Source organism: Coenobita brevimanus, chromosome 101, assembly GCF_032717465.1.
Source record: "Coenobita brevimanus isolate Jiangsu-jjx chromosome 101, ASM3271746v2, whole genome shotgun sequence".
Taxonomy (NCBI): domain Eukaryota; kingdom Metazoa; phylum Arthropoda; class Malacostraca; order Decapoda; family Coenobitidae; genus Coenobita; species Coenobita brevimanus.
Genome location: NC_137054.1, coordinates 13,758,355 through 13,770,494, shown reverse-complemented (window position 1 = coordinate 13,770,494; position 12,140 = coordinate 13,758,355). Strand labels below are relative to the sequence as shown.

The window sequence follows — 12,140 nt, the reverse complement described above, 5'->3', positions numbered from 1 at the left end:
CAAGATCATTGCCATACCATTACTGGACTTGCAGGAACACAATGGAAGGAGTGCATCTTTGCAGAACTACTTGTTGGAGGAAGGGTGTTAAGTTTGGTTTTAGATGAAAGTCCCGTGTGAGCAATCGTCTGTTTGAGGCAGAAGTATCTCGCCTTATCAAGACTTGTGAATTTTTTCACGTTGTACATCAACAACATCAAATTCTCTCCAGCTTCGGCAATGCTAGCTTTGTCACTTCCCTTGCTGTTGAAGGTGGCTATGCAAGAGCGGAGCTCTTCACTGCGTTTCGCAAACATGAGGGGCATTTTCTTGCTAATGCAAAAAGAAGCACTGGTGGTACCGCACCCCGTCATCGCATGTAGAGGCAGCAGGACAACACAGAGGTCAGGCCGCAGGTATGTCTTCACCAGCTGCATACTAATAAGTTTAGATGGCTTACATGGCTGAGGCTAAACCACAATGACCTCCTCGCTACTCAGTCTTGCCAACAAGATAACAAGAACATCGACGTCACGGGACACCATGTGAACTGGTCCACTTGTCTCAGCAGCAGCCACAGTCAACAAAGCAATTTTGAGGTCCGCAGCAGCTGAAGCTTGATTCACCTCTGCACCTCTCGACAACAGGGCTTTGGTAAGCTCACTGATGAGAGCAGTCTTGTTGTGAGAATTATTGAGTAATTCTTGTTGTGACGTTGTGGTCTGTGCATCTAACAGTAGATTAAAATCTACATAGGTCTTGCTCCTTGCTCGCTTGCACTGCTCCAGTGACTTGGTGGTCTGCTTTTCCCACCAGCCATCAAAGACGACGATGATCCTCACCTGACTGTAGTGACTGATATATTTCATGTATAGGTCGACAACCTCACCTGACTGTAGTGACTCATGATGTATTACTCGACAACGCCTTTACATATGTGAGATGGGTTGGCCAGACCACCTCATGAAGTAGATGGCCGCCGTCAATGATGGTCACAGATGATGAGACATTCTCTGTGACGATATGTTTATTAAGCTTTAGAGACTGCGCTAGGTCAGATTTGACAGTCTTCCTCATTGAAAAATTGTCAAAGAGAGTTGAGGCATAGTTTACCAATTCGTACTGGGTGAAATTTTTCCACTCAGAACCTGACTGAAGAACTGCCAAAACCCTATTTAACATCTGCTGCTGACTGAACACAACCGCTTCACTTCTCACTTTGATGGTAGACGTCATGGCAGAAAGTGGCACAACCTTCGCACAACACTTCAGAGTCATCTGTGCAAAGCTCTTTCCTACCATCTCTTTTGAATGATGCTTGCTCCCGACTTCGCCCAGTCGATCAAAGATGATGGTGTCATCGGCAGAGATGCCAATGAACACTGAAATCAGCTTATTTTTATACCTTGCATCAAAGTGGTTGTGCGCCTTCAGCCAACTGATAAATCTAACGAGATCTGTAGCGTCCCATTCTTGGCGGGCTGGTCGAAGTTCCTCGTGATCCTTGTGATCCCCATGCTGCTCAGTTGACGCTGAGGACGTTCCTGATAGGCTCTCGAGGGCCTCCATGATGGGGATGCATGGGGGAAGAGCGCAGATGACGTAAACCAGTGTAGAGTTGTGATTCCACGCCGTCTTGTCAAGCCTTCTTGAACCTTCATCACCTTCATCAAGACTTGCCCAATGGTCATGTCGGTACATATTCCAGACCAGAACTTGTTTGTCTGGCGGATGGTGAAGTATCCTTAAGCAGTGCACTTCTAAAAGACCTCAGCAGGCAGCAGTTCCTCGAGATGCTCCATCTCCTGAAGGTATAACTGAGCTGACTTCGCGTATGAGAGGTGACCGGCAGCGAGGAAAGTTGGCAACATCCACACACTCACAATGTGAAGGGCCCAGTCACCTGACCGCTCAGCCAGGATGAAACGAAGGAAAGTGAGCTCGCGATCAAAGTGCTGAATCCACAGCTTGGCTGTTCGACTAAGACTCCGCATTTTCTCGGGTTCTTTCTCCGGGATGTGGCTGACTTGAAACACCTCACTGGTTGAAAGGGCGTCCTTATGGGATATATTCTCATGGAGATGGTCATCCCATATATGGTGGAGGGATTCAGTATGAACATGGTCCAAAACACCAAGAGAAGTGAGTAGGACAGGGGCTATCGCTTGAACGCTGAGTAAACAGGTACGCAGGGCTCGAGAATGAGTGCCCACTCACCATATGCTACCCTCTGCGTATAGTCCTCCACACTTGCTCATGACTTTCATATCAGGAAGTTGGAAAGATTACTGTGCGGGATGCCATATTGGATTTATGCTTATAAGAAATCACTGAAGGTAATTAAGTTTGCCTTCATTGGATTCCTTGAGTCAGAAAACAATGGATTTGACACCAAAAACAATATCCTAAATGCAATAATTTACTAGCTATGCCGATTCCATGATTTAGCCAATTTGGGTCATCGGTGTGGTGGCCATCTTGAATTTTGGAAAAAAAAAAATGGGAATCTTCGGGACTTTTTTTATGGGGTATCCACCAGGTCTCCCGGGTCACTGTGCAAAATTACAGCTTTGACATCCAGATTTCGACCTTTTGGTCTCACACCGGCTGATATTTGCAGACTACTATTATCTGCCTTACTGACAATACATGCAGTCGACAGGCATTATTGCAATCCTTCTCACCCCTTCCTCATTTCCTCCAGGCTGCGCAAATCAAAACGGCGGCTGCGAGCACAACTGCCGACCGCGCAGACGAGGCGACGTTCGTTGTTCGTGCCGCAACGGGTACCGCCTGGCGCAAGACCGAAAATCTTGCACCGACATCGACGAGTGCCAGCGCAACAACGGCCGCTGTCAGGAGGAATGCGTCAACGTCCCCGGCTCCTTCACCTGTGGCTGCCTCAGCGGAGGCTCCTTGCAGCCCGACGGTCGCTCCTGTTCCGGCGGCCAGCCTGAAACCTGTGCCGTTAACAATGGCGGGTGTCAACAGGTATATAGATTTTTTTTTTTTTTTTTTACATTTCAGGCTCATCTGACTTACTCTTAATTGAATAAAACTGATTGGTCCTATTTGGAATACAGTACTAGATGTTTACGTATCATGTGAGGCTCTGTGGTGCTACTGTCAACACTCAGGCTCCTATGACTCAGTCTCAGCTGAATAAAATCGTCCGTCATTAACTGGAACAGAATACTAGAGAAGCTTAGACAATGTGAGAGTTAAGCAGGGAGTCGGTAAATACGAAGGCGTCACAAGACTGAAAGGGTTAGGGAAAAAGTATACTATACTTACAACTCCATTCCTAATAAACAAATAAATAACAATAAAGCACTTCGGTAACAAGGTCGTATTCCAAGTGGCTTTGAAGAGTTCGTAACACTTCTTTCTTAGCGATTTATTCTGCACATTACACCTCAATATCCTTTTGTATGTTACTTATGAAAACCATAGATATTAAACTGCAAACAAAACACAAGATAATGTTAAGATATAATATGCAAAATAATTCACTAAGGAAGATATGGTACGAAATCTCCAGATCCATACAGCATTATCTAGCTCCTAAAGTACTTCGATAACAATACGGCGCATCTTCACATGTCTTCATCCTTTTTTCTTTTTTTCTTTTTTTTTTTAATATGCCTTCAACTGTTTTCATCTGTCTGCTCGTTTCAGATTTGTTCGCAGTCCCAGCAAGGCGTGACGTGCTTCTGTCAGCCAGGGTTTGCTCTCGGGAGGGACGGGAAATCCTGCCTAGCGGTGGACCAGTGTACCAGCAACAACGGCGGCTGTAGCGACACCTGCACCAGCTCCCCGCGTGGACCGGTCTGCTCTTGCCCGAGTGGAAAGGCGAGTTTTTTTTTTTTTTTCCCTACTCATCTTCCGTAAAAAACAAATATACATCAAAAGCGTGAGGTCTTACGGTTGTATTCTAAAAACCACGAGCGCGAAGATTTGAGCATGGTCCCAAATTTTGATAGTTTTTTAAGCAAATGACAAAGATAAAACATGCCAGGCCTAATGTCACTGTTTAATGCACTCCAGTGAACAATGAAGGGTAACTATATTCTCTGACCTCTCTGTATCACTGCTTACTGCACTTTATAATGTACGGTGAGATGAAAATATACTGTTAAGCCTCTATGTCACTGGTAACTGCACTTTGTAATGTATCCTAGAGTGAAAGGTAATTATACTGTCTGGCCTCTCCGTCATTGCTAACCATATGTACAGTGAAAAGTAATGCTATATAACCTATCATTACAACGCATTATTAAATCCAGTGACGAAGGTGTGGAGTCTCATAATTTTTTACGGTAATTTCTGGAAGACCAACGTCATCCTACATGACAGGGCAGTCGGCAAAGACTGCCTTGTCATGTAGGATGCACGATAATCACATCCAACAATTACCAGTGCTCCATGAATGACCGTCATATAACAGGGACTTCGCGATATAAGAAATTTGTCCAATCTAATTATCATTCATTAGTATAACAGGATCTCGCTAATTTGTGACAAGGCTTCGAGGCGGTGTAAACGAACTATTGACCGTCACTGTACGTCCTGTAGGTGTTGCAGAGGGACAGACGGACGTGCCAGGACCTGAACGAGTGCCAGTTCAACAACGGAGGATGCCAACAGATCTGCCTCAATACCGAAGGTTCCTTCGAGTGCCAGTGCCAACAAGGATTCACACTCGTCAACGGTCAATTCTGCCAGAGTGAGGATTTGGTCTAGTTTATTTATTTACTTACCTATTTATCTATCTGTGTATGGTCTGCTGATTTTTCCTGTCAGGCGCTGCTTTTTCTTTTTTATTGGTGATGAAAGTTGCTGAACATTTTTTTGTTGTTTTTTTCCGAGAAAATGTTCTGAATTATGTATAATTTTCTGAGTGAGGATGTTTACCTACTTTTAACTAGGTTAGGTTGATAAGTGTAAATATATGTCCTTTCGTCGGCTCTGTTCATCGCTTATTAAACGCTGTTCCACCCCTAATTAACTGTTATTTCATTTGTTTACTACCTATTTTAGCTATAAATGATTTTCCATAGTTCATGCACTAATCATTCTCATATCTTTTTAATGTTTCAGTCATTCAGCGTCCTACCCCACCTCCCACCCGCCCCACCCTGGCCCCGACACCCCCAACCCAACGACCACAGCCACCCACTCAACCACCACAGCCACCTAACCCAGGGGCAGGTGAGTCGCAGTATTCTCTTCGACCGGTAAGACTGTTGGACAAAGTTTGTTGCCCCCCCTTGTCTCTCTTCACCTACAGTATATTTTGGTACCTGGGGTTGCATTTATTGATTTTCGCAAAATTTTTCGGCCAAGTTGCCTCAGTGGCAGTCAGTTATCATCACCTAAAACAGGGATGGGGAACGTTCGGCCTCCGGGCCGTATAAGGCCAGCAAGATTTGCTCAGGCCCGCGAGGCAATTCATAAATGCAATTTCATAAACTAATGAACGAATATATATATATATATATATATATATATATATATATATATATATATATATATATATATATATATATATATCCATCCATCCATCATCCAATCCTACATTGCCCCATGAGGAGCGTAGGAGTCCGGGGCTATGCAGTTGGTCCCGACATTTAAGATGAGAGTGACCAGCCTCACTCATCCCTGAGTGGCATTACATGAGCAAGCAACCCCAACCATCCCTTGGATATAAACCTTCACCGGCTCAATCCGATTGGAGCGCAATAATTACTCACTAAACCACCAGGCGCCAAAATTTGGTTATATGGTTACCACCCAGCGTAGTAAATGGTTTCCTGGTGTACAGGAAACCATTTGGCTTGTCACTCAGTGTAGAGTCACCCACAGGCAGAAGGAAGAGGAAAGAATGAAGGAAAGAAAGACAAGAGGAAGTGTAAAGTTACCCATAGGCAGAAGGACCAGGAAAGAATGAAGTAAAGGAAGACAGAAGAGGATGGAAGGAGAGAAGGATTGAGGAGAGGAATGGGCAGACACTCGACAGCAGCACTACATCGTGTGAGTGTGTGTGTGTGTGTATATATATATATATATATATATATATATATATATATATATATATATATATATATATATATATATATATATATATATATATATAATGTACTGGGCTACAGTTGATTTTAAGTTGATAATTTTGTACGGCCCGCGAATGATGCTAAAAATATCCTAATGGCCCTTAATAGAAAGGTTCCCCACCCCTGATCTAAAATATGTGAAACTGCAGGAGAGCTCCCATGCATAAAATTTAAATTGTAATTTCTTTCCTCAATAAACTATAACTCAATTATCATTGTAATGGTTTCAAAAATTTCCAGAAATGCACAGTTTTGAAGATATCCACAATTTACCGTCACCAATTTAGCTAACACGCAAATTGTGGCAAGCCGCCTCCCACCATGTCAGACTTTGAGGTTGATTCGACTTCAAAATCAATCCGTCATTAAATGTTCGTCCCTAACCTAACCTAATTACAACCTAACATCATCTAACAACTTAACCTAACCTAACCCAATCAACCTTAACTAAACTTAATTTATCTAACCTAAATAATTGGAACGATTTAGGGACGAATGAGTTTCCGGTCCGAAACTCCAAATTGACCACTGTCCTCAGTAGGACGCAACCGCCAACCTATTGTGTACTTAGTAATGTTATTTAAACAGAATTTTGGGTGAATTATACAATCTTTGGAAACAAATGTTATTTCCGAAGAACCTGGGTGTCAAAAATTAATTATGCAATTATGAAAGCTATCCCTGACATTAAATTTGTATCATTTGTTGATGGGAGCTCTCCTGCAGTTGCAGTTTGTCTGAAAAAACTTTGGCTTTTTTCACGTTATTGTTCATTCTACTTTAACTGTGAATATTACATAACTAGTGCCAGGCAATAAAGACCATGTGGCACTAAGGCAATATTAAAACAACAAATGTGCTGAGGACAATTTGAAGTATAAAATATGGGGGGGGGGGAAATAAATGGGAGAAACGCTGACACTACAGCACCATAAGCGAATCTGACTAAAAACATCAACAAAAAATTATGATGAAAATGTGAAGAATCTTCCACATGCCTGAAACTCAGGGAAGTTTATTACTGTCGTTGTTTCTGTAATCCCGGGCTCATCTGAACGTAAACCCGGCCGGCTGCAGCCTGAAATTGCCTTTCTCCTGCAGCCCATCTTCCTTTTGGGAAAGGGAGGGAGTTGAGGGACATAATCGGGCAATTCTACCGACCTGTTATACTGGTCCCACCATAAGAAGGCGTCACTCTTCAGCAACTGATATTTACGAAGTGTGTTCAGCAGCTATCCGTATGTACACAAAGTCGATACATGAAGCGCATGGTACTTACTGGTAAAGAGTCTTGTCACCGTCAAGTAGTTCCCTCCCGCAGCCACATACTTCATCCGTTGTTTCATTTGCTGGAAACTGTTCACGAATTCCTCTTTCACGATATCCAACAATGTCCTCGTCGAACTGTGTTTAGTGTCCTTGGCTGACTTGAATCTACATACTTTCAGAGCTACCTTGAGTCTTTGAAAACAAAACGTCACACGGAGCAGAACCAGGGAATAAGATGGCTGCCGCAGTTGTGGTATTCCAGTTCCATATTTAACCAAAAATTGCTGTACGAGTTGTGAATGCTGGGGCACACGTATTGCTCGGTACTCCCAGACATTATGAAAATCGCTAAATGCACGTCTGGCCCTCAAGATAACCACAGTGAACTGACGATGATGTAAAGTTGTAAACAGAACCGACTTCACAAATACCGCTAGAATGCTGCTGAATACACAATCTTCCAGAAAATAGTAGAAAAGGGGCTGTGACTTGGAATATAGTTAAAAATTTGTATATAATCCAGGAAATCGCTGGATTACTTCCTGCTAAAATAAAAAATAAATACCGACAATAGAAATGAATAAATCTAGATCCAGCGGGAAAACACGCTAAATTGGCAACTCATAGTCCATGCTGTGTCTGTACCTAAATATACAAGCGAAGTCTAGACTTAGCATACAAGCACGTTGAACATTTCCACTTGCTGTTTCCTTGAATCACTGAACAGTCCGGATGCTTACTGAACACACACACCTCCTGTGCACCGGGCTCCTGGGATATAAACCGAATAATATGGGTCATTTTCTAGATCTGGCAGAAACTGATCATCCGCCTTATTAACTGTCCACACAGGCATTAATGTAACCCCTCCTCGTGGTATTGCAATATTCGTCGTCAATTCCTCATAAATAAATTGCACGAGAAGTTGGCTGCTCCCCCTAATTTTACATTTAGTGGAAATCAAGGTAATGATGATTGTGATGATAGTGACGATGATTTGATGATCATTATGAATTCACAGATAACTGAGGTGATTACAATCTACGTCGATGAACCCTTTCGTTGTTATAAATTTTGAGAGAGAGAGAGAGAAAGAGAGAGAGAGAGTTTAACTGAGCCAATAAGACAATGTAAGAAAATGAATAAGTAGCATAAGAGATTTCATTACACCCATGTTTTAGCTACAGTTTGGCATATTCTACCTTAGCATCTCTCGTACGTTATTTATATCGTTATCGACATGGTTTTCGTTAACGCTAAACATGACAGGGAGGTTTAAAATGTGGAATAAATCGTAGGAGAGGTGTTACCAAACCAAGGCCTTTTATAAACCCGAGGGGAAAACATGCGTGACGACGAGAAACAAATTACGGGAATAATAAGTGGCAACTCCAGCTGCATCTATAGTTCTTTCACCTTAATCTGGGCCAGATTTTCGTCCTTTTGCGAAGTATTTCACGCAGATCACTGGCAGAGTGGTAGCAGCTGTCGTCGGCGGCGGCGACGGCTGCGGCCGCGGCATAGTAGTTGTAATAAAAGTTGTAGTGGTAGTAGTAGAGGAAGAAGTAGTAGTGTTTGATGTTGTAATCCCAGATTCAACTGAAATGTTTAACCAGTGGACTACAGGCTTCAAATGCGCTTCTGTAGTCCACCATCCTCCTTTTGGGGAGGATAAGGAAGTATGGTAAGACACTGCTAGACATCTTTCTATCGCACGGTTTCGTGACTAGCATCATTTTCTCGTGTTAATCCACTGTTACAACTCAGCATTCAAGATGGAAAGGACAATTTTAGACTAAGTTGAAGTGAAAAGGGTGTAATCACATCTTTTCTTCCCCTTACAACTTCTCTCCCTCCCTTCCCCTCACAGGCTGCGGCATCAACCCAAAGAAGTCTCTGTTCAACCGCATCGTAGGAGGGGCCCCTGCGGACCCTAAGGACTGGCCGTGGATGGCGGCGTTCCTGCGTCGGTCGGGCAACACCCAGTATTGCGGCGGAACCCTTATTACTGACCGACATGTACTTACCGCCGCTCACTGTATGGTGCCGTAAGTAGGAAATGTGGCTTTGCTTGAAGTATTATAGTTCTTGGTTGAAACAAACGATACCGAACGGATATAATAGAAAATCAAAATAACATGCAGACGTACAGTAAAGACCCAAACCGTGTACCCTCTGCGTACCCATTATACCCAGGTTGTGAACCCTTTCCTTGTGGTACACAGAGCCGTAGTATCGTCGTTTAGAGGCTACCTAACTACCTACCCTCTTTTCCCGATTCATTCCTGGATGCTTCTGATATCTAGAAAGACTATGTCCGTCTAACAAAAATATACGCAACATGCAAGCGATTAAAATGGTGTAACATGGAAAAAATATCACAAAGAAAATGGTGTTAGAAGGCCTCCTAAACAAACGAGAACTAATAGGCCTGAGTGATGATCATGTCGAAATCGATGACTACTTGATTACAGTGATTTTGGCAGTACTGATGCTGATAATTCTCTCTCTCTCTCTCTCTCTCTCTCTCTCTCTCTCCAGGTTCAGCGCTCAAGAGATCTTAGTTCGTCTGGGCGAGTACGAGTTCGACGCCACGTCAGACAACCAACATGTCGACTTCAACGTGGCGGAAATTAGGAACCACGAGAGGTGAGTAGTTACATTGACGTACTAAAGTTGGCTTACAATTTCACAGTGTCTGCTTCACTAGAGACCATATAGATGGATAGATAGATAGATATACTCTGTGTGTATGTATAATATATATATATATATATATATATATATATATATATATATATATATATATATATATATTTACATCATAGTTAAGCCGCGTCCGTTACTTTTTCCTCGGAGGCAAAATTGGCATTCTCTTCAGTTGTGTCTTCACACTAAGGCCACATCTGTCACTTGCTTTCCTTCCTGACGCATCATAGAGAGAATCATTTATAGGCAGGGAAATATACCATGTTTCTCCCAGCTTAGGAATATTAGCTAGCAGAGGAACGTTAGGAAGAAGCGAAATATTTGAACTTTCATCCCCAACTGTAATACGGGGCCAAAGAAGGGGGGAATATACACCTACGGTCAGAGATTAGACATATAGATAAATAGGTAGTCAGACATAGATAGACAGACAGACAGACAGACTAACAGATAAACAGAATAATACCAAAACTTTCTGACTGTCAAGTATATAACGATAGCGATAGAAAATAGTGTCCAAGATGCCAAGTTACTTTTGAATGCTGCTCGGAACTAGCCCTCTGTTGGTGTGTCGCAGGTAGACTACTGGGTCTTGGGAAAGCACTTCCTAATCTATATCCAGAGTTGAAAGCTTAAAACAAAATTGCAACATTCAGGAAACAACGTAACTAGTCAAATTAGATAACCCTAATTAAAATACGTACCGTGCCAATGACTCCCCGGCTTCTCTCTCTCTCTCTCTCTTTATGTACCTGTCTCTCTCTTCACCAGGTACAACAGCGACACCCAAGAGAATGACATATCCATAGTCAAGTTGGATAGACCCGCAACCTTCGGCGAGCGCATCTCTCCCGTCTGCCTCCCTCCTAACGGCATGTCCTTCACCGACAGGAACGGTTACGTCACAGGTAAGGCTGAGGGAAAGACATGCAGGAGTTTTGTACATGTGGGGACTGGGGAGTACGAATAATCAGATTTGAAAAAGTATATTTGATTCAAAGGAAGGACAGTTTACTCTCTCTCTCTCTCTGGTAAGCATCAGTCCCCCCCCCCCCCAAATGTTTCAAACTAAGCTGGCTTCCCAAAGCGGTCAGACAATTGGACACAGTTTGTTTCCTCTTCTTCCATGATCCAGCAGCAAAACAAACTTCTGACTGGTTATCTCAACGTGCATTCCGTAGACGCGCATCTAACCATCTTCTTTTGCCAGGCTGGGGCACCATCTACTTCGGCGGTCCGGTGAGTTCGGTGCTGCAGGAGGTTGTGGTGCCGGTGTGGACGCCTGATGAATGCTCCAACGCGTACCCAGGCAAGGTGTTCCCCGGCATGATGTGTGCAGGGAGCAAACAGGGAGGGAAGGACTCGTGTCAGGTAGGTTGGAGGAGAGTATGCTGGTAGATCACTGGTATGCTTAAGAGCTTCAGTAACTCATAGGACATCACTGAAGTGGCATAAGAAGCTTCCTAGCATCTCTTCCCGTGTCGATTTATTTAACACATGACAGTACGATATTTATACCGTTTTAATATCAGTTTTTCATCAATAACATACAAGAAGATACTGAGCTGTAATGTGCAAAATGAATTGGTCCCAAACAACGTAGAATACAACCATTTGAGTGGCGTAGATAAGGAGGTGGGGGGAAGCACACTGAAGGGAATTAGAGAAAGTGTACTGTAGATTCATCATCATCAGCAGCAGCCGTTGAGGTCCACTGCAGGACCGGCCTATCCCTACCGAAGCAGGGACGATACAGCCAATGTATCTCAACCTAGTGGCTTAGGCTGTCTGGTAGAGGATGTATGAAGGGTGAGAAGTGCTTGTAAGTGTACGGTAATTGTAGTCTTGTAGTGGCTTTGGATGTGTGTGTAGTCTGTGAACCAAGTGTAATCGGCCCGCCTTAAGCCGACTGGGTGCAAGCATACTACAGTATGCGACACTGGTTCAACCACAGCACCCTATGTGTCCGCCAAAGTGGTCAGTGGCTTGGTGAACGCTTCCCAAAGTTTTTACAACCCTGGCTGGAGGCGAACCCGCGCTCACCAGCATGCGAGACGCACACTCTACCAC

At 43.5% G+C, this 12,140-nt stretch overlaps 1 protein-coding gene across 1 annotated transcript in view; it reads left to right on the top strand.

The window, feature by feature from the left end:
• The window catches only part of LOC145414938 (uncharacterized), a 46,791-nt gene that overhangs the window by 34,167 nt on the left and 484 nt on the right, over positions 1-12,140 (top strand). The window contains exons 5-12 of the mRNA XM_080284350.1: positions 2,684-2,970; positions 3,658-3,831; positions 4,555-4,705; positions 5,080-5,190; positions 9,232-9,409; positions 9,903-10,010; positions 10,842-10,978; positions 11,281-11,441. Coding sequence (XP_080140476.1) covers positions 2,684-2,970; positions 3,658-3,831; positions 4,555-4,705; positions 5,080-5,190; positions 9,232-9,409; positions 9,903-10,010; positions 10,842-10,978; positions 11,281-11,441 — 1,307 coding nt within the window. The remainder of the gene's footprint in view (positions 1-2,683; positions 2,971-3,657; positions 3,832-4,554; positions 4,706-5,079; positions 5,191-9,231; positions 9,410-9,902; positions 10,011-10,841; positions 10,979-11,280; positions 11,442-12,140) is intronic.